This window comes from Eleutherodactylus coqui, chromosome 5 (assembly GCF_035609145.1).
Source record: "Eleutherodactylus coqui strain aEleCoq1 chromosome 5, aEleCoq1.hap1, whole genome shotgun sequence".
In the NCBI taxonomy this organism is placed as follows: domain Eukaryota; kingdom Metazoa; phylum Chordata; class Amphibia; order Anura; family Eleutherodactylidae; genus Eleutherodactylus; species Eleutherodactylus coqui.
In genome coordinates, this window is record NC_089841.1 from 120,428,891 (window position 1) to 120,451,029 (window position 22,139).

General features: G+C 49.0%; 1 protein-coding gene across 1 annotated transcript in view; it reads right to left on the minus strand.

Annotated features, from left to right (window-relative positions):
• Positions 1–20,108, minus strand: part of TRIM36 (tripartite motif containing 36) — an 87,678-nt gene extending 67,570 nt beyond the window's left edge. The window contains exon 1 of the mRNA XM_066603077.1: positions 19,993–20,108. Within this exon, the coding sequence (XP_066459174.1) occupies positions 19,993–20,064 (72 nt within the window). The 5' untranslated portion in view covers positions 20,065–20,108. The remainder of the gene's footprint in view (positions 1–19,992) is intronic.
• Positions 20,109–22,139: the final 2,031 nt, after the last annotated feature.

The following is a 22,139-nucleotide window of genomic DNA, read 5'->3' on the forward strand; positions in this document are numbered from 1 at the left end:
AGCGTCCGTGTGGGACTTGCGGAAATGTGCGCAGAGCCGGCGCGCCTTTACGAGCAGGTCTGACAAGCGTGGGTAGCTTTTCAGAAAGCGCTGAACCACCAAATTAAAGACGTGGGCCAGGCATGGCACATGCGTGAGGCTGCCAAGCTGCAGAGCCGCCACCAGGTTACCCCGTTGTCACACACGACCATGCCCGGTTGGAGGCTCAGCGGCGCAAGCCAGCGGTCGGTCTGCTGTGTCAGACCCTGCAGCAGTTCGTGGGCCGTGTGCCTCTTATCGCCTAAGCTGAGTAGTTTCAGCACGGCCTGCTGACGCTTGCCCACCGCTGTGCTGCCACACCGCGCGACACCGACTGCTGGCGACATGCTGCTGCTAACACATCTTGATTGTGAGACAGAGGAGGAGGAGGAGGAGGAGGGTGCTTTAGTGGAGGAAGCATACACCTCCGCAGATACCAGCACCGAGCTGGGGCCCGCAATTCTGGGGGTGGGTAGGACGTGAGCGGTCCCAGGCTCTGACTCTGTCCCAGCCTCCACTAAATTCACCCAATGTGCCGTCAGGGGGATGTAGTGGCCCTGCCCGCCTGTGCTTGTCCACGTGTCCGTAGTTAAGTGGACCGTGGCAGTAACCGCGTTGGTGAGGGCGCGCACAATGTTGCGGGAGACGTGGTCGTGCAGGGCTGGGACGGCACATCGGGAAAAGTAGTGGCGACTGGGAACTGAGTAGCGCGGGGCCGCCGCCTCCATGATACTTTTGAAGGACTCCGTTTCCACAACCCTATACGGCAGCATCTCAAGGCTGATGAATTTTGCGATGCGGACGGTTAACGTTTGAGCGTGCGGGTGCGTGGCGGCGTACTTGCGCTTGCGCTCGAACACTTGCGCAAGCGACGGCTGAACGGTGCGCTGAACTACACTGCTGGATGGGGCCGAGGACAGCGGAGATGAGGGTGTGGGTGCAGGCCATGAGGCGGTAGTGCCTGTGTCCTGAGAGGGGGGTTGCGTCTCAGTGGCAGGTTGGGGCACAGGGGGAGAGGCAGGGGTGCAAACCGGAGGCGGTGAACGGCCTTTGTCCCACCTTGCGGGGTGCTTGGCCATCATATGTCTGCGCATGGTGGTGGTGGTGAGGCTGTTGGTGTTGGCTCCCCGGCTGAGCTTTGCGCGACAAAGGTTGCACACCACTGTTCGTCGGTCGTCAGGCGTCTCTGTGAAAAACTGCCAGACCTTAGAGCACCTCGGCCTCCGCAGGGTGGCATGGCGCGAGGGGGCGCTTTGGGAAACACTTGGTGGATTATTCGGTCTGGCCCTGCCTCTACCCCTGGCCACTGCACTGCCTCTTGCAACCTGCCCTGCTGATGCCCTTGACTCCCCCTCTGAAGACCTGTCCTCCTGAGTAAGCGTTGCACACCAGGTGGGGTCAGTCACCTCATCGTCCTGCTGCTCTTCCTCCGAATCCTCTGTGCGCTGCTCCCTGGGACTTACTGCCCTTACTACTACCTCACTGCAAGACAACTGTGTCTGATCGTCATCGTCCTCCTCACCCACAGAAAGTTGTTGAGACAGTTGGCGGAAGTCCCCAGCCTCTTCCCCCGGACCCCGGGAACTTTCGAATGGTTGGGTATCAGTGACGATAAACTCCTCTGGTGGGAGAGGAACCGCTGCTGCCCAATCTAAGCAGGGGCCCGAGAACAGTTCCTGGGAGTGCTCCCGCTCCTGAGCAGGTGTTATTGTAGTGGAGTGAGGAGGCTGGGAGGAAGGAGGAGCAGCAGACAGAGGATTCGGATTGGCAGCAGTGGACGGCGCAGAACTGCGGGTAGACGATAGGTTGCTCGAAGCACTTTCTGCCATCCAGGACAGGACCTGCTCACACTGCTCATTTTCTAATAACCGTCTCCCGCGTGGACCCATTAATTGGGCGATGAATGTGGGGACGCCAGAAACGTGCCTCTCTCCTAATCGCGCAGCAGTCGGCTGCGACACACCTGGATCAGGAGCTTGGCCTGTGCCCACACCCTGACTTGGCCCTCCGCGTCCTCGGCCGCGTCCACGTCCTCTAGGCCTACCCCTACCCCTCAGCATGCTGTATTACCAGTGATTTGATTTCACAGGCAGGAAATAAATTGGCGCAAGACTGCAGGCCAAATATAATTTTTGCCCTTTTTGGAAAACGAAAGGCCCCACTGCCTCTAGTGAATGAATTATCTAAGTTTAATAACTGTGCTGTGTCCCTGCTTATGTGTCACAGAACGTGAGGGTAGCAGAGTTATTATAACTCTGGCAGAGCAGGTATTTTTTTTCCCAATTAAGGAAAGCAAATGGCGAAGCCAGCAGTAAAGCGTAGCTGGGTGCGTATGATTTAGCAATGTTTTTCACGCAGCTCACACGTGTCCACAGCCCGTAAGGACGGACAGAGGCTGGACAAATAGATTTGTTTTCAGTTTTTTCCCACCAAAAGGCAGCACTGCGTATATTCTATGAACATGAGAAGTTTAATAACTGTGCTGTGTCCCTGCTTATGTGTCACAGAACGTGAGGGTAGCAGAGTTATTATAACTCTGGCAGAGCAGGTATTTTTTTTCCCAATTAAGGAAAGCAAATGGCGAAGCCAGCAGTAAAGCGTAGCTGGGTGCGTATGATTTAGCACTGTTCTTCACGCAGCTCACACGTCTCCACCGCCCGTAAGGACGGACAGAGGCTGGACAAATAGATTTGTTTTCAGTTTTTTCCCACCAAAAGGCAGCACTGCGTATATTCTATGAACATGAGAAGTTTAATAACTGTGCTGTGTCCCTGCTTATGTGTCACAGAACGTGAGGGTAGCAGAGTTATTATAACTCTGGCAGAGCAGGTATTTTTTTTCCCAATTAAGGAAAGCAAATGGCGAAGCCAGCAGTAAAGCGTAGCTGGGTGCGTATGATTTAGCACTGTTCTTCACGCAGCTCACACGTCTCCACCGCCCGTAAGGACGGACAGAGGCTGGACAAATAGATTTGTTTTCAGTTTTTTCCCACCAAAAGGCAGCACTGCGTATATTCTATGAACATGAGAAGTTTAATAACTGTGCTGTGTCCCTGCTTATGTGTCACAGAACGTGAGGGTAGCAGAGTTATTATAACTCTGGCAGAGCAGGTATTTTTTTTCCCAATTAAGGAAAGCAAATGGCGAAGCCAGCAGTAAAGCGTAGCTGGGTGCGTATGATTTAGCACTGTTCTTCACGCAGCTCACACGTCTCCACCGCCCGTAAGGACGGACAGAGGCTGGACAAATAGATTTGTTTTCAGTTTTTTCCCACCAAAAGGCAGCACTGCGTATATTCTATGAACATGAGAAGTTTAATAACTGTGCTGTGTCCCTGCTTATGTGTCACAGAACGTGAGGGTAGCAGAGTTATTATAACTCTGGCAGAGCAGGTATTTTTTTTCCCAATTAAGGAAAGCAAATGGCGAAGCCAGCAGTAAAGCGTAGCTGGGTGCGTATGATTTAGCACTGTTCTTCACGCAGCTCACACGTCTCCACCGCCCGTAAGGACGGACAGAGGCTGGACAAATAGATTTGTTTTCAGTTTTTTCCCACCAAAAGGCAGCACTGCGTATATTCTATGAACATGAGAAGTTTAATAACTGTGCTGTGTCCCTGCTTATGTGTCACAGAACGTGAGGGTAGCAGAGTTATTATAACTCTGGCAGAGCAGGTATTTTTTTTCCCAATTAGGGAAAGCAAATGGCGAAGCCAGCAGTAAAGCGTAGCTGGGTGCGTATGATTTAGCACTGTTCTTCACGCAGCTCACACGTCTCCACCGCCCGTAAGGACGGACAGAGGCTGGACAAATAGATTTGTTTTCAGTTTTTTCCCACCAAAAGGCAGCACTGCGTATATTCTATGAACATGAGAAGTTTAATAACTGTGCTGTGTCCCTGCTTATGTGTCACAGAACGTGAGGGTAGCAGAGTTATTATAACTCTGGCAGAGCAGGTATTTTTTTTCCCAATTAAGGAAAGCAAATGGCGAAGCCAGCAGTAAAGCGTAGCTGGGTGCGTATGATTTAGCACTGTTCTTCACGCAGCTCACACGTCTCCACCGCCCGTAAGGACGGACAGAGGCTGGACAAATAGATTTGTTTTCAGTTTTTTCCCACCAAAAGGCAGCACTGCGTATATTCTATGAACATGAGAAGTTTAATAACTGTGCTGTGTCCCTGCTTATGTGTCACAGAACGTGAGGGTAGCAGAGTTATTATAACTCTGGCAGAGCAGGTATTTTTTTTCCCAATTAAGGAAAGCAAATGGCGAAGCCAGCAGTAAAGCGTAGCTGGGTGCGTATGATTTAGCACTGTTCTTCACGCAGCTCACACGTCTCCACCGCCCGTAAGGACGGACAGAGGCTGGACAAATAGATTTGTTTTCAGTTTTTTCCCACCAAAAGGCAGCACTGCGTATATTCTATGAATAATAACTGTGTTGTGGCCCTGCCTATACAATTCTTTCCCTGCAGTATCAATGGAGGGTGGAATGCTCTGCAGAGGCGATTTTGAGAAGCCCAAAAAAAATGCAGCACAGCTAACAGCAGCCTGGACAGTACTGCACACGGATAAATATGGCCCTAGAAAGGACCGTTGAGGTTCTTGAAGGCTACACTCACTCCTAACACTCTCCCTGCCTATGCAGCACTTCTGTCCCTAATGCCAGGTGCAACGGTCTGCAGAGGCGATTTTGAGAAAAAAAATAATTGCCACTGCTAACAGCAGCCAACACACAGCTATCAGTGGCCCTAATAAGGACCTTTGGGGGGTCTTGAAGCCTACACTAACTACCAATTCTTTCCCTACAGCAGCTCCGGTACAAACAGCACTGTCCCTCATCTAACTCACACGGCATCTGAGGCGAGCCGCGGGAGGGGCCGACTTTTATATTCGGCGGACACCTGATCACCCCAGCCACTCACAGCAGGGGGGTGGTATAGGGCTGGAACAACACAGGGGGAAGTTGTAATGCCTTCCCTGTCTTTCAATTGGCCAGAAAAGCGCGCTAACGTCTCAGGGAAGGAAGTGAAAGTAACACGAACACCGCATGGTGTTCGTTACGAATAACGAACATCCCGAACACCCTAATATTCGCACGAATATCAAGCTCGGACGAACACGTTCGCTCATCTCTAGTTAAGAGGATGCTCCATTCGTTTCAATGGGCTGTGACAAAAAGCTGAGTGCAGTGCTCGGCTACTTCCATTAGCCCCATTAAAATGAATGTAGTGGTTGCGCGCATGCGCATGACTGTTCTCCAAGGAAACTGCTTGAATACAGGTCAGATTGCGCTGCAGGTCAGAGGGAAAGTGGGGCCAACAGGCCACCCTGTTCTCGCAATCGATGGGAGTCCCAGCAGTTGGATCCTCACAAATCCATCTGTTTTCACCCATTCACTGGTCAGTAATCAGCATACCACTTTAATGACTTTTTAAATACAACCACCGACAACTGAGACTTTTTATGTTTATGCCAGTGTATGCCAGGAAATGTAGTATTACATGACAGGCATTCAGGTGAATGGCTGACCTTATAATATAAGGACCGTTCAAAGTCCACTACAACAAGATTTGTTTTTTTAGAACAGCTCTGCTTTCCAGCTCATAAAAGGGTATCCTGAGCAGGAAACCTCACTACATGACATCCATATGCCCCAATACGGCATATAGACAGGGGTTGTCTTCTTGACACAAACCCTTAAGTACCAGGCTGATTTCTACCTTAAGGACCAGACACTTTTTAGGGATTTTACCCATGTGGTAGTTTTACTGCCCTATTTTTTTCCTTTAGCTGCCAAAATTATTTTTGCTGCGTTTTTTTTTTCTGTGACAATATCTTTTCCACTGTCTTTTTTCCAGTTTTTTAGTTTTACTGGGGATAAAAAGCTAAAAAAATAACGATTTTAAGATTTATAGTTAATTAGTATTTTTAATTAGTATATTTACGCTAAAATAAAGCATGGGAATAGCAGTGGCAATTATTTTTTTTCTCAAAATCGCCTCTGCAGAGCGTTGCACCCGGCATTAGGGACAGAAGTGCTGCATAGGCAGGGAGAGTGTTAGGAGTGAGTGTAGCCTTCAAGAACCTCAACGGTCCTTTCTAGGGCCATATTTAACCGTGTGCAGTACTGTGCTGGCTGCTGTTAGCTGTGCTGCATTTTTTTTTTCTTCTCAAAATCGCCTCTGCAGAGCATTGCACCCTCCATTGATACTGCAGGGAAAGAATTGTGTAGGCAGGGCCACAACACAGTTATTATTCATTGAATATACGCAGTGCTGCCTTTTGGTGGAAAAAAACTGAAAATAATTGTATTTGTCCTGCCTCTGTCCGTCCTAAGGGCGGTGGACACGTGTCGGCTGCATGTGCAACGTTTAAAAATCAGACGCACCCAGCTACGTTTTACTCCTGGCTTCGCCATTTGCTTTCCTTAATTGGGAAAAAAAATACCTGCTCTGCCAGAGTTAATAACTCTGCTACCCTCACGTTCTGTGCCACATTAGCAGGGACACAGCACAGTTATTAAACTTCTCATGTTCATTGAATATATACACAGTGCTGCCTTTTGGTGGAAAAAAACTGAAAATAATTGTATTTGTCCTGCCTCTGTCCGTCCTAAGGGCGGTGGACACGTGTCGGCTGCATGTGCAACGTTTAAAAATCAGCACAGCACAGTTATTAAACTTAGATTATTCATTCACTAGAGGCAGTGGGGCCTTTCGTTTTCAAAAAACGGAAAAAATTATATTTGGCTGCAGTCTTGCGCCAATTTATTTCCTGCCTGTGAAATCAAATCACTGGTAATACAGCATGCTGAGGGGTAGGGGTAGGCCTAGAGGACGTGGACGCGGCCGAGGACGCGGAGGGCCAAGTCAGGGTGTGGGCACAGGCCGAGCTCCTGATCCAGGTGTGTCGCAGCCGACTGCTGCGCGATTAGGAGAGAGGCACGTTTCTGGCGTCCCCACATTCATCGCCCAATTAATGGGTTCACGCGGGAGACGGTTATTAGAAAATGAGCAGTGTGAGCAGGTCCTGTCCTGGATGGCAGAAAGTGCTTCGAGCAACCTATCGTCAACACGCAGTTCTGCGCCGTCCACTGCTGCAAATCCGAATCCTCTGTCTGCTGCTCCTCCTTCCTCCCAGCCTCCTCACTCCACTACAATGACACCTGCTCAGGAGCGGGAACACTCCCAGGAACTGTTCTCGGGCCCCTGCTTAGATTGGGCAGCAGCGGTTCCTCTCCCACCAGAGGAGTTTATCGTCACTGATGCACAACCATTGCAAAGTTCCCGGGGTCCGGGGGAAGAGGCTGGGGACTTCCGCCAACTGTCTCAACAACTTTCTGTGGGTGAGGAGGACGATGACGATCAGACACAGTTGTCTTGCAGTGAGGTAGTAGTAAGGGCAGTAAGTCCCAGGGAGCAGCGCACAGAGGATTCGGAGGAAGAGCAGCAGGACGATGAGGTGACTGACCCCACCTGGTGTGCAACGCTTACTCAGGAGGACAGGTCTTCAGAGGGGGAGTCAAGGGCATCAGCAGGGCAGGTTGCAAGAGGCAGTGCGGTGGCCAGGGGTAGAGGCAGGGCCAGACCGAATAATCCACCAACTGTTTCCCAAAGCGCCCCCTCGCGCCATGCCACCCTGCGGAGGCCGAGGTGCTCTAAGGTCTGGCAGTTTTTCACAGAGACGCCTGACGACCGACGAACAGTGGTGTGCAACCTTTGTCGCGCAAAGCTCAGCCGGGGAGCCAACACCAACAGCCTCACCACCACCACCATGCGCAGACATATGATGGCCAAGCACCCCACAAGGTGGGACGAAGGCCGTTCAGCGCCTCCGGTTTGCACCCCTGCCTCTCCCCCTGTGCCCCAACCTGCCACTAAGATGCAACCCCCCTCTCAGGACACAGGCACTACCGCCTCATGGCCTGCACCCACACCCTCATCTCCGCTGTCCTCGGCCCCATCCAGCAGTGTAGTTCAGCGCACCGTCCAGCCGTCGCTTGCGCAACTGTTGGAGCGCAAGCGCAAGTACGCCGCCACGCACCCGCACGCTCAAACGTTAACCGTCCGCATAGCAAAATTCATCAGCCTTGAGATGCTGCCGTATAGGGTTGTGGAAACAGAGTCCTTCAAAAGTATCATGGAGGCGGCGGCCCCGCGCTGCTCAGTTCCCAGTCGCCACTACTTTTCCCGATGTGCCGTCCCAGCCCTGCACGACCACGTCTCCCGCAACATTGTACGCGCCCTCACCAACGCGGTTACTGCCACGGTCCACTTAACAACGGACACGTGGACAAGCACAGGCGGGCAGGGCCACTACATCTCCCTGACGGCACATTGGGTGAATTTAGTGGAGGCTGGGACAGAGTCAGAGCCTGGGACCGCTCACGTCCTACCCACCCCCAGAATTGCGGGCCCCAGCTCGGTGGTGGTATCTGCGGAGGTGTATGCTTCCTCCACTAAAGCACCCTCCTCCTCCTCTGTCTCGCAATCAAGATGTGTTAGCAGCAGCATGTCGCCAGCAGTCGGTGTCGCGCGGTGTGGCAGCACAGCGGTGGGCAAGCGTCAGCAGGCCGTGCTGAAACTACTCAGCTTAGGCGATAAGAGGCACACGGCCCACGAACTGCTGCAGGGTCTGACAGAGCAGACCGACCGCTGGCTTGCGCCGCTGAGCCTCCAACCGGGCATGGTCGTGTGTGACAACGGCCGTAACCTGGTGGCGGCTCTGCAGCTCGGCAGCCTCACGCACGTGCCATGCCTGGCCCACGTCTTTAATTTGGTGGTTCAGCGCTTTCTGAAAAGCTACCCACGCTTGTCAGACCTGCTCGTAAAGGCGCGCCGGCTCTGCGCACATTTCCGCAAGTCCCACACGGACGCTGCCACCCTGCGCACCCTGCAACATCACTTTAAGCTGCCAGTGCACCGACTGCTGTGCGACGTGCCCACACGGTGGAACTCTACGCTCCACATGTTGGCCAGGCTCTATGAACAACGTAGAGCTATAGTCGAATACCAACTCCAACATGGGCGGCGCAGTGAGAGTCAGCCTCCTCAATTCCTTTCAGAAGAGTGGGCCTGGTTGGCAGACATCTGCCATGTCCTTGGTAATTTTGAGGAGTCTACCTAGGTGGTGAGCGGCGATGCTACAATCATTAGCGTCACCATTCCTCTGCTATGCATCTTGAGAAATTCCCTGCAAACCATAAAGGCAGCTGCTTTGCGCTCGGAAACGGGGGCGGGGGAAGACAGTATGCCGCTGGATAGTCAGGGCACCCTCCTGTCTATTTCTCAGCGCGTACAGGAGGAGGAGCATGAGGAGGATGAGGAGGAGGGGGAAGAGACAGCTTGGCCCGCTGCTGACGGTACACTGGCTGATTGCCTGTCATCCTTTCAGCGTGTATGGCCTGAGGAGGAGGAGGAGGAGGAGGATCCTGAAAGTGATCTTCCTAGTGAAGACAGCCATGTGTTGCGTACTGGTACCCTGGCACACATGGCTGACTTCATGTTAGGATGCCTTTCTTGTGACCCTCGCGTTGCACGCATTCTGGCCACAACGGATTACTGGGTGTACACACTGCTCGACCCACGCTATAAGGAGAACCTGCCCACTCTCATTCCCGAAGAGGAAAGGGGTTCGAGAGTGTTGCTATACCACAGGACCCTTGCGGACAAGCTGATGGTAAAATTCCCAGCCGACAGCGCTAGTGGCAGAAGGCGCAGTACCGAGGGCAAGGTAGCAGGGGAGGTGCGGAGATCGAGCAGTATGTACATCCCAGGCAGTGCAACAGTCTTTAAGGGCCTGGCCAGCTTTATGGCTCCCCACCAAGACTGTGTCACCGCTCCCCAGTCAAGGCTGAGTCGGCGGGAGCACTGTAAAAGGATGGTGAGGGAGTACGTAGCCGATCGCACGACCATCCTCGGTGACACCTCTGCCCCCTACAACTACTGGGTGTCGAAGCTGGACACGTGGCCTGAACTAGCGCTGTATGCCCTGGAGGTGCTTGCTTGTCCTGCGGCTAGCGTCTTGTCGGAGAGGGTGTTTAGTGCGGCTGGGGGAATCATCACAGATAAGCGTAGCCGCTTGTCAACCGACAGTGCCGACAGGCTAACACTCATCAAGATGAACAAAGGCTGGATTTCCCCAGACTTCTGTTCTCCACCAGCGGACAGCAGCGATACGTAAGCAATACGTAGGCTGCACCCGCGGATGGAAGCTACGTTCTCTCTCACCATCCAAAACGGGGACATTTCTTCTTCATCAATCTGTGTCTAATATTCCTCCTCCTCCTCCTGCTCCTCCTCCTGAAACCTCACGTAATCACGCTGAACGGGCAATTTTTCTTAGGGCCACAAGGCTCACTCAAATAATTTTTCTGAACAATTTTTATAAGTTTCAATGCGCTTAAAAGCGTTGGAACTGTAACTTGAACCAATTTTTCGTTACACTGGGCTGCCTCCAGGCCTAGTTACCACTTAAGCCACATTAACCAAAGCGATTAATGGGTTTCACCTGCCCTCTTGGCTGGCCATGGCCAATTTTTGGGATGTACATTAGTACTGTTGATACAGCAATTTTTGTGGGCCCTCGCCTACAGTGTAATCAAATGAATTTTTAGCCCACCTGCATTCCAGCTGACGTTACCTCAGCTGTGTTGGGCAATGCAATGGGATATTTCTATGTACCGCCGGTGGGTTCCAGGGAGCCACCCATGCTGTAGGTGCACACGGAGTGTAACCTACATGTGTCCACTTGTAAAGAACCCCAGTCTGACTGGGGCATGCAGTGTGGGCCGAAGCCCACCTGTATTACGCACGACATTACTACCTCAGCTGTGTTGGGCAATGCAATGGGATATTTCTATTTACCGCCGGTGGCTTCCTGGCACCCACCCAGGCAGTGGGTCCACAGGGAGTTTAACCTACATGTGTCCACTTGTAAAGAACCCCAGTCAGACTGGGGCATGCAGTGTGGGCCGAAGCCCACCTGTATTACGCACGACATTACTACCTCAGCTGTGTTGGGCAATGCAATGGGATATTTTTGTGTACCGCCGGTGGGTTCCAGGGAGCCACCCATGCAGTAGGTGCACACGGAGTGTAACCTACATGTGTCCACTTGTAAAGAACCCCAGTCTGACTGGGGCATGCAGTGTGGGCCGAAGCCCACCTGTATTACGCACGACATTACTACCTCAGCTGTGTTGGGCAATGCAATGGGATATTTCTATGTACCGCCGGTGGCTTCCTGGCACCCACCCAGGCAGTGGGTCCACAGGGAGTTTAACCTACATGTGTCCACTTGTAAAGAACCCCAGTCAGACTGGGGCATGCAGTGTGGGCCGAAGCCCACCTGTATTACGCACGACATTACTACCTCAGCTGTGTTGGGCAATGCAATGGGATATTTTTGTGTACCGCCGGTGGGTTCCAGGGAGCCACCCATGCTGTAGGTGCACACGGAGTGTAACCTACATGTGTCCACTTGTAAAGAACCCCAGTCTGACTGGGGCATGCAGTGTGGGCCGAAGCCCACCTGTATTACGCACGACATTACTACCTCAGCTGTGTTGGGCAATGCAATGGGATATTTCTATGTACCGCCGGTGGCTTCCTGGCACCCACCCAGGCAGTGGGTCCACAGGGAGTTTAACCTACATGTGTCCACTTGTAAAGAACCCCAGTCAGACTGGGGCATGCAGTGTGGGCCGAAGCCCACCTGTATTACGCACGACATTACTACCTCAGCTGTGTTGGGCAATGCAATGGGATATTTTTGTGTACCGCCGGTGGGTTCCAGGGAGCCACCCATGCTGTAGGTGCACACGGAGTGTAACCTACATGTGTCCACTTGTAAAGAACCCCAGTCTGACTGGGGCATGCAGTGTGGGCCGAAGCCCACCTGTATTACGCACGACATTACTACCTCAGCTGTGTTGGGCAATGCAATGGGATATTTTTGTGTACCGCCGGTGGGTTCCAGGGAGCCACCCATGCTGTCGGTCGACAGGGACTTCACAATAGGGAGTTGTACCTGCCTGTGTCTATCAATTAAAAAGCCCGGTCTGACTGGGGCATGCAGACACCTTGACAGAATGAATAGTGTGTGGCACATAGGTTCCCCATTGCTATGCCCACGTGTGCAGCTCCTGATGGCGGTGGCACAGGATTCTATTTCTCATTGCTTCTGTACAGCATTGTGGGCTATCGCCCCACCCCTTTTAAAGAGGGTCGCTGCCTAGCCGTGCCAACCCTGTGCAGTGTGTGCCTGCGGTCCCTCGTCATGGCAGACGCACTTCTAAATAGACATGAGGGTGGTGTGGCATGAGGGCAGCTGAAGGCTGCGCAGGGACACTTTGGTGTGCGCTGTGGGGGGGAGGGTGGGCGGTTGGGCAGCATGTAACCCAGTAGAAGTGGCAGTGGAGTGTCATGCAGGCGGTGATTGTGCTTTGTTGGAGGTAGTGTGGTGCTTAGCAAAGGTATGCCATGCTAATGATGGCTTTTCAGAAGTAAAAGTTGTTGGGAGGGGGGGGGGGCCCACTCTTGCCGGTATTGTGGCTTAATAGTGGGACCTGTGAACTTGAGATGCAGCCCAACATGTAGCCCCTCGCCTGCCCTATCCGTTGCTGTGTCGTTCCCATCACTTTCTTGAATTGCCCAGATTTTCACACATGAAAACCTTAGCGAGCATCGGCGAAATACAAAAATGTTCTGGTCGCCCATTGACTTCAATGGGGTTCGTTATTCGAAACGAACCCTCGAACATCGCGGGAAGTTCGTTTCGAATAACGAACACCCGAACATTTTGGTGTTCGCTCATCTCTACTCTTAACGAAAGCGTAGAATAGGCCACAGATCAAAACAAATTTTGAGCAATGATTTGTCATTTTAAGATATGACATTGTCATCCAAGACAACAAGCTTCACAGACCGACTATGAATGAACAGTCATTCAGAAAACAGCTGTCTGAAATCCTCAATGAATGACCATATAAAAGGGTTACCTAGGCTTTTAAAATTGTTGGTCTACCCTTAGGATAGACCATGAAAATCTGATCAATGGGGGTCTGACCCTAGGCACCCCTGCCATTTAGCTCGTTTAGGCTGATCATGTCAAGGCACTTTTTTGGGCTTTGCAGCCTCTTCAATGTTTTCCGTGGTCTGGTACACTGTTCATACTCAGAACACTGTATTTTTACCAGTCCATGGCTGGCGCCGTTCTCTGGCTTCCATAGTCAACACGCTACCAAAGGGTACACTCGCATATGCCCGCTGTCTAAAGGGCTAGTACACCTTCTACAAATCTGCCCACTTGAATCCCTGACTATCTCTGCCTTTATTTAGGACCTACCCCTTAAGGAAGGTGTCTAAGCTTTATTTATCCTGGATCCTGTTACAGGTGTTTGTTTTTGGCTTATCCTGACTATTCTGCATTTTGCACTCCTGACCTAGATTTGCTAAATCTACTCTGTGTGCCCTGACCTCTGGACTTTCCCTTGTGTTCAGGTATATCCTGCCTGCCTTGATTTCAGACTCTGCTGACTACAGTTCTGTTCACAGGCTTAGGTACTGCACCTTGGTCTACTGTAGCACCAGCTGCCACATTGCCAATCTAGTGTGTGGCACAGTGGATCTACAGTACATCCGTTCACTGACAGATGACTTCCTCTGCTCAAATGATATCATCCTGCCTGCAACCATCAATCAGATAATATTACTTTCTGTTTCAGTAGCTGTGGATTCTGACCTGCTCGGAAATCCAGCTGCTCACAGAAAATAATTCACATTATGATTTGCTTGCATAAGATGCTGGGAAGTACATCCAGAGGTTTTAATATGCATTGAGGGATGGGTTTGGTTACACTGGTAACACATTTCATTGTGATTGACACTTTAAGCTGCGGTATGTGACACCGTGATGCGATCACAGGAGGTTTTGAATCCTGTTGCTAAACCAAAATTAAATTAGCATATAATTTTATTGCAGATTTGGTGGGAATTAAGTCAGATTTCACTCTTTTTATTATGAATGAAATCTGGTGTAAATTTCCACAACAGATAGATCATGCTGCACAGTTGAAAATCTACAACATGACTTGAATCAGCAGTGAAAGCGGCCTTAGGGCTTATTCACAGGAGCGTATATCAGTCGCCGTTTTCACGACTGGCCGATAGATGCTACCATCTGAGCTGTCTTCCCCTTCCTTCCCCCTCCTCCCCTTCTGCTATTTGCAATGGGAGGGGGCAGGCCAGGGGCGGAGCTAAGCTCTTGTCTGCAGCCAGCTATGGAAGGGGGCGGGACAGAGCTGAGCTTAGCTCCACCCCCATCTGCCCCCTCCCATTGCAAACAGCCGGAGGGAAGAAGAGAGGCAGAGGGCTGGTGAGGGGGAGGAAAGGGGAAAAAAGCTCAAATGGTAGTGTATATGTGCTCCTGTGAATAAGCCCTTAGGCTGAGCCAACATGGGCGATTGCGATTTTGTCGTGAGAAAATCGCATCTTTATTCACTGTGATTTGTGAATGTCAGTGATGCTTTTTTTTTAGAATAATCTTTCATTGCATCACTGCTGCCCGCGAGAAAATCGTGCAATTTTTTTTTTATTATTATTATTTTTTATCACTAATGCGGCCTGTCCACGGGTGTACCATTTTCCTGCTGGGGATTGCCATCGCAGGAAAAGCTAAAGTCACAGCGATTTTCCGCAAAGTTTCTATCATTAATGATAGGTTCATTGCAGCCAAATCGCGGCATGCCCCGATTTTTATACAAGAGCAGAAAATCACAGCGATTTACTGCTCATGTACAGCGGGCTGAGCTCTCCATAGTTATCCTATGGGAAGCGTTTATTGCGTTACCCACGTGCGGATTATCACTGCAGATAATGCAACGATATATCGCCGGTGGGCTGAAGGCCTAAAGTCAATGAGACTTTGTGATGATAAGATAGCATCGCATTGCATTGCAACGTTTATAGCGTCATGATGATACAATATAAAGAAGCCTTCATAGGAATACATAGGAGATAAGAAAAAAAAACGCACATCGCAGATAGATAAAGCATGCACGATTTTTTAACCCCTCAACATCGCATCAGTGAAAACATTGCAGATGGGAATGAAACCATTGTAAATCATTGGTTTCATATTCTGCTTTTTACTGACTATCTCAGCAGGTGAAAATTGCGTGATTTTCTCGCCCGTGTGTGGAGCCAGCCTTGGGGAACGTCCAAACAGTGTAAATGCTGCAGAATTTCTCTAGCAGAAAATCCCCTGGCAAAATCTGCAGCATTTCAGTATCAAAAAGAGCGTCAAAATCTGCACCACCAATGTGGATTTTGACTAGTAATCAGCTGCTTATTCGCAGCGGATTTAAGCAGCTACGGCGCTCCCCTTACTTCACAATACTTTGTGCTGTCACCCCTTCAAGGGGTTTTCTAGGCAACTACTATATATCTATCCTCAGGATATGTCATCAATAGTTGATCTGTTGGGGAGCACCGATCTGGACCACAGCGGACCAGCTGATTGGGCCACAACACAGGGACTGGAGCAGACGCACTTATCTCTGACCTCTGTGTAGTGGCCGGCGCTTGTAATTGCAGGTGTAGCTCTCACTACAAGCAATAAAAGCTGTACCTGCAATTAGAAGCGCCGGCTACAAGACAGGGGTCGGAGCTAACTGATTGTGGTTGTGGTGCTGACAGTTGTGTGTTGTGGTGCTGACAGTGGGCACTGGATCAGCTGATTGTCCAGAGTCCAGAGCGCTGGTCCCCAACCAATCAACTGTTGATGATCTATCCTGAGGCTAGATTATCAATATTTTTTGCCTGGAAAACCCCTTTAGGACAAGCATAACAAGTATCTACAATTTATAATAAATCAATGTAGTAAGTTATGTAGTGTTTTTCTTCTGCTTTACTGCTGCTATGTTGCTACACTAAGTCTGCCCCTGTTTTTTATGCACCACGTTTGATAAAAAATTCCATAAAGGGGAATGTCCCTTTTATAAGAATCTTTGAAGTTAAAGGAGATGTCTCGAGGAAGCAGTGATTTTTTTTTTTTGCCCAGTCCCCCTAATTAAACATACATTACTAATTACCCCTGTAAATTACTTTCCTAGCTGGTTTCTACTTACCGTTCCAGCGTTTCAGCAACTTATAAAAGTTTCCCCAAGATGGCCGCCGGCTCTTTCCCCGTCACTCGCTGCAGCCCGACGTGCGCGCTCCCGAGACGCTGCCAGCTGTGTCTCCATGGCAACCGGACGCCAAGCAGCCGCCGACCGGACGCCCCGCAGCCGCCGACCAGTCACCCACCGCCAGGCAGAAGGTAACCGGCGCAGCCCCCCCCCCCCCAGCGACAGCCCCCCCGGCCTAGCGCTAGTTCCCCCATCACAGCGGCAGCCCCCCCGGCGCAGCGACAGCCCCCCCCATCACAGCGGCAGCCCCCCCGGCGCAGCGACAGGCCCCCCCCGGCCTAGCGCTAGTTCCCCCATCACATCGGCAGCCCCCCCGGCGCAGCGACAGGCCCCCCCCGGCCTAGCGCTAGTTCCCCCATCACATCGGCAGCCCCCCCCCCGGCGCAGCGCTAGTTCTCCCGGCGCAGCGGCAGCCCCCCCCGGCGCACCGCTAGTTCCCCCGGCGCAGCGGCAGCCCCCCCCCCGACCCATCACTTACCTGGGACGCTTCTCGGGGCTGCTGGGCTGGGCTGGGCTTCTCCGCTGGGCAGCTCCAGTTTCTGCACCTTCCTCTAACAGAGGAAGGTACAGAATGGCCGCTCCAGCGCGCTCCCGAGCAGTGACAGCTCGTCTGCGCATGCGCAGAAGAGCTGTAGCGGGGAGCACACTGAAGCGGCTCGTGCTGAATGGAGAAGACCGGACTGCGCAAGCGCGTCTAAAAAAGCAAGCTGCCGGCGAATTTAGACGGCACCATGGAGACGAGGACGCTAGCAACGGAGCAGGTAAGTGGAATAACTTCTGTATGGCTCATATTTAATGCACGATGTATATTACAAAGTGCATTAATATGGCCATACGGAAGTGTATACCCCCACTTGGTTTCGCGAGACCACCCCTTTAAAGATCCAACTTTTTTTTAGGATTCATGATGTAGCTATACCCACAGTATATATAAAAGTCAGCTAGTGTTACCTTGCTTCGAAGCCAAGATTTTCAGACTAAAAGAAATAACTTTCTCCTCAGATGGTCATGTGATCTCAGTTCTGACCAACTCAGATTTACTTGGGTTTATGCTGACTGAAATTAATCAATTTCTTAGTCTGTGTTATGCTGTTACATGGAACCTACCACAAAAACTGCCTAGAGGGAGGCAGAAAACCTCCTGTCACCATTACTGTTAATGATCACACAGCTCCAGTCACACAGTTATAATTGAGATTACCGTTCATCCTCCTGATTCTATACTTATGGTCTCTAGATTATTTAGGTGAATATAGAAGGTAATGATAATGTTACATTTGTGCTGAGCATCTATGCACCACGCCCTGCATGAACACAAGACAATGTTCACAGAGGACAAAAAACATCGGTAGGTGCCATGTAAAACACCAAAACCACCACTAAACACAAACAAGGGGAAAAAGGGGAAATCTAGCCCTAACAGCCAGAAGAGGCAAAAAACCCTGACTAAAGTAGAGCGATCGCCTTGACAAGCACGGCCCCACTTTCCGAAATTGAGCCACATCCGATCAAAGAAAGTGTCATAGTGCTGCCATGGCCATTATGCCATGACCCTGTTCCGGCCATGAAGCCGTGACAAATAATTAAACTGACTTTTAACAGTAGTAGAACCTCTAGCTAATATTGTGCTGATGCATCATGTGATTGATTTGAAACTGAAAGTAAAAACTTTCACCATCAAGATGATGTCTGATAAGCATTGAACAGGGGGCCGCACTGCATGGAAGTGGCTGCAATACACAAAGAAGATCTCCAGAGTGTGACGGGCAATCTGGTGACGGCAACAAGGATGGAAAAATATTTTTTTGCTGGAGTGGCCCTTCAAAGGCGTAAACTTTTACATCTGTTCTTTACATAGCAGTGAGTGAACTGAAAGCAGAATGTTACCAGCTGTCAGACAAGCTGGACAGGTGATTATCCAGGATGTATGAGAACAGGTTTGATTTGTCCTGTCATCTGAAGCAACACCAGTAGGAAAATAATCCCAAGTATTGCTGTTGGAAACTAATCAAACATGTTGGCTATGCAAAATAGTGTTCTAGCAGTATGCACAATTTAGAAATCACATACAAATATTATTTCTGAGGATTCCCAATATTTAATGTAGCTAAAGTGCTCCGATATTCCAACCATTGTAACACAGCGAACAAACAACTTGTTATCGGTGATTTCTTGACTCTTGATGATGTGATACTTGGCACAGAGATCCCCACAATTCTTACAAAGACCCCATTCTCCATGCAGTGTTCAGCTCAGATTATGCATGCAATATACAACATTTGTATCAATCAGTACTGCATCCTGTCTATTGTCATGATGTCAGTTATAAATTGATTAGCTTTCCATGAAATGGACACCAGAATATATGTGAGTACACAAGATGAAATTAGACAGTGAGTTCACCTGGGAATGAGAAAAAAATTACATGGATGGCCATACACATTAGATGTATGTCTGCTAAACCTGCTAATTTTGCTGGGTCCAGCCAATTATATAATGCGTTTGGGAGCCTCATGGCTCTCCTACGACATCTATCATCAAGGGAGAATCAGGAGGCCCACATACACATTGGATCTCATATGCCAGATCCATTTGTTCTTATGGAGATAAGAGGAAACAAGCAGCAGATTTCTCCACCTTTGCATTTAAAACTCATGTACGCTTGGCCAAGCTGAGCATGTGTATAAGGGGTGTTGTGTGAGATAGCTGTTGGCCAAAAAATCATAGGCATTGTATGGCCAACCCAAGAGGCTCCTAGAAACTGTCAAAAGTGGCATACAACATATCACTGGATTCATGTCTGACCAAGGTCAACATCTGCAAAGGGTCTATATGTTCACCCTGTGTTGGAGTTTCCACCTGTTACCTTGGCTTGTTACCCTGGCTTATTTCGGCCAAGTAATGTGAGCAGAGTCACTAGAAAAATCTATAATGCTTGGACAGATCAGTGGCAAAAGAAGACCCGGCCGCCAAAGAACACGATCGCTGATACTGGCAAGGAGGTCAAACAACTGAAAGAAGCAGTGGAAAACCGAAAAACATTGAGGGAGCTCGCTTTTAGGGTCGCTGACGGCCGTGAACGACTAAAAGGCTTATTACAACAACACCCTGGCTTTCTATGAAATTGGCCCGAGTGTGTGTGTGTATGTACCCCTGTTTCTCTGAAAATAAGACAGTGTCTTATATTAATTTTTGCTCAAAAATATTTAACGTTTTTACATGTATAGCTGCCTGAACACTATTTACATTGATTTTTTTTATTATTATTAATTGTAACTGGAGCTTAATTTTGGAGTAGGGCTTATATTTCAAGCATCCTCAAAAATCCTGAAAAACCATTCTGCATCCTCAACAATCCTGAAAATTCATGCTAGTGCTTATTTTCGGGGTAGGTCTTATTTTCAGGGTAACGGGGTATGTAGGACAGATAAGGAAGTTGGGAATTAACTTCTTGGCCCAGGGACTGAAATGAATAACAGCATTCTCTATACAGCACTAGAGAATACATATACTGTTTTGTTAATGAAATTTATGACATTGCAAAGTGTTGTCTTTTGACCAGGGTGTGGCAAGGGTGTGGTTGTTTGCAATCTGTGATAGTACATTAATGACCTTTGAGACATTTTGAATCTTCTGCGGTCACAATCAATTTCCTGACAACTGTTAGCACTAAAACTTGTCTCTATGATGTGTACAGCGCTGTGGAATATGTCAGTGCTATACAAATAATAAAGATTATAAAAAAAGCAAATACAATAACAATCATAAGGTTGCTTAACTCTTACCTTGCCTGAGGAGATTGTATCCACTATAAAGCCAAACTGATGGATTTCCTCCGACCCATTCATTGTAACCATCAAGTCGCAGACAGAAGAGAATTCCCTGGAGTCCTCAGCACATGAATGCTTGAAACTGATGCAGCCAAGTTCGATAAGAGATACTGAGCCTAATAAAGAAACTTGCTCTCTGTGTGAACTGATGAAGGCTTGGCTGTCACTGAGAAGGGCTCATGGAAAAATAAGGACAATAAGTCTGATAGGCTCTGTTTATGTTGTGAAAATTTAATGAGATACTGAAGCCATGCAAAGAATAACACCGCCCATCACCAAGCAGTCCTCCTCCTCCTGCAAAACCCACAGCACTGCACACATACAAGAGGGTGAGTCTGAGCACTGGCCATAGCAGCGGCGGGAGGGGTTATGGAAACAACATAGATGAGAACATGGCAACATTTTATAGCAAATGAAACACAAGTTATGACTAACAAAGAATTAACATCTGCAGGAGCAACCAGAAGAGTAGAGTTTTTTAAACAATTTAAATAAGTTTGTTTTAGGACTTTTTAAAATATAAACATGTTTTAAAATATAAACCAGAAAACCCATTTTACTGCCTATGACTAGACTTTAGATCAATGATAAGATTTAATGATAGAATATGATAATCTTGTTTGCTGTGTTAATACCCTGTGTTTGATTTAAAGTTAATATTGGTGACTTGAAAACAACACTATCAGTTAGATAATGTTTTCAAGTCACCAATAGACTAATCTGTTGTGTCTACAGGACTCACAATGGAGAGGGTTCAAAGGCAGGCAACTAGATTATGAAAAAGAACTCGTGGACAGAAAAGTCAGGTTTGTTCAGCTTGTACATACGTGATCTAGCCCCTTGGCACAAGCCTTCCAAACATCACTCATGTCCAGGTTCTACCAGTATGATTTATATGACTATATGTAGGGAGATGTATAACTTATACCAGCTGTAAATATATAATTATATACAGGAGATACCCAGGGTATACCAGCATAGTCTATATTACTGTATATAGGGAGATGCATAATTTATACCAGCGGTGCATATATAATTTTATACAGGTAATATACAGGTAATACCAGCTTGGTCCATATCACTATATACAGAAGATGAAAAACTTATACCAACTGTACATATAAACAGGAGATACCCAGGTTATACCAGCACAGTCCATATCACTATATACAGGAGATGTATAACTTATACCAACTGTACATATATAATTATATAGAAAAGATGGCCACGTTATACCAGCATGTGACCTGGCCCTGCACGCGCAAAAAGTACAGTACTCTGTGTCCATGCATGGGCAAATCTACCTCGCCCAGCCTCGTTAACTAGCTGGAGCTAGTTCGGTGGGGAGAGTTCTGCCAGGATCATCCAACGCCTGTTACATTGTGCTCCACCGATACTATTAGTATTCCACACTATTTATGGGATTTTCAAGATGTGTTCTCTAAGAAGCTTTCTGAGGTATTGCCCCCACACCGCAAATAGGATTGTAGGATTCATCTTGTCCCGGGTAGCCCCATCCCTAAAGGGGCCATATTTAATCTGTCGGGTCGGGAGCATGAGGCTCTTAAATCCTAAATTTCAGAGGCTTTAGCCAAGGAACATATCAGACCATCAAAGTCACCAGCTGGAGCAGGCCTATTTTTGGTTGAAAAGAAAGATGGGTCTTTGCGGCCTTGTGTTGACTATCGGGCTTTAAACAAGATCACCATAAAGAATCGGTGCTCGCTCCCTCTGATCCCCTATCTGTTGAATCAGGTGGTGGGAGCACGCTGGTTCTCTAAGCTTGACCTTGACCTTATAATCTCATACGTATTGTCTGGTGACGAGTGGAAAACAGCGTTCAACACCCCGTTGGGGTACTTTGAGTGTCTGGTTATGCCCTTCAGGTTATGCAATGCCCCTGCGGTTTTGCAGGGGTTTATGAACGCAGTCTTCCACGATTACCTAGGTGTCTATTTGGATGACATTTTGGTGTACTCGTCGGATTGGGACACGCATGTCAGACATCTCCATTTGGTGTTAGAGCGGCTACGAGAGTACCAATTGTATGTTAAATTGGAGAAGTGCTCATTTGGAGTTAAATGCGTGTCATTCCTTGGGTA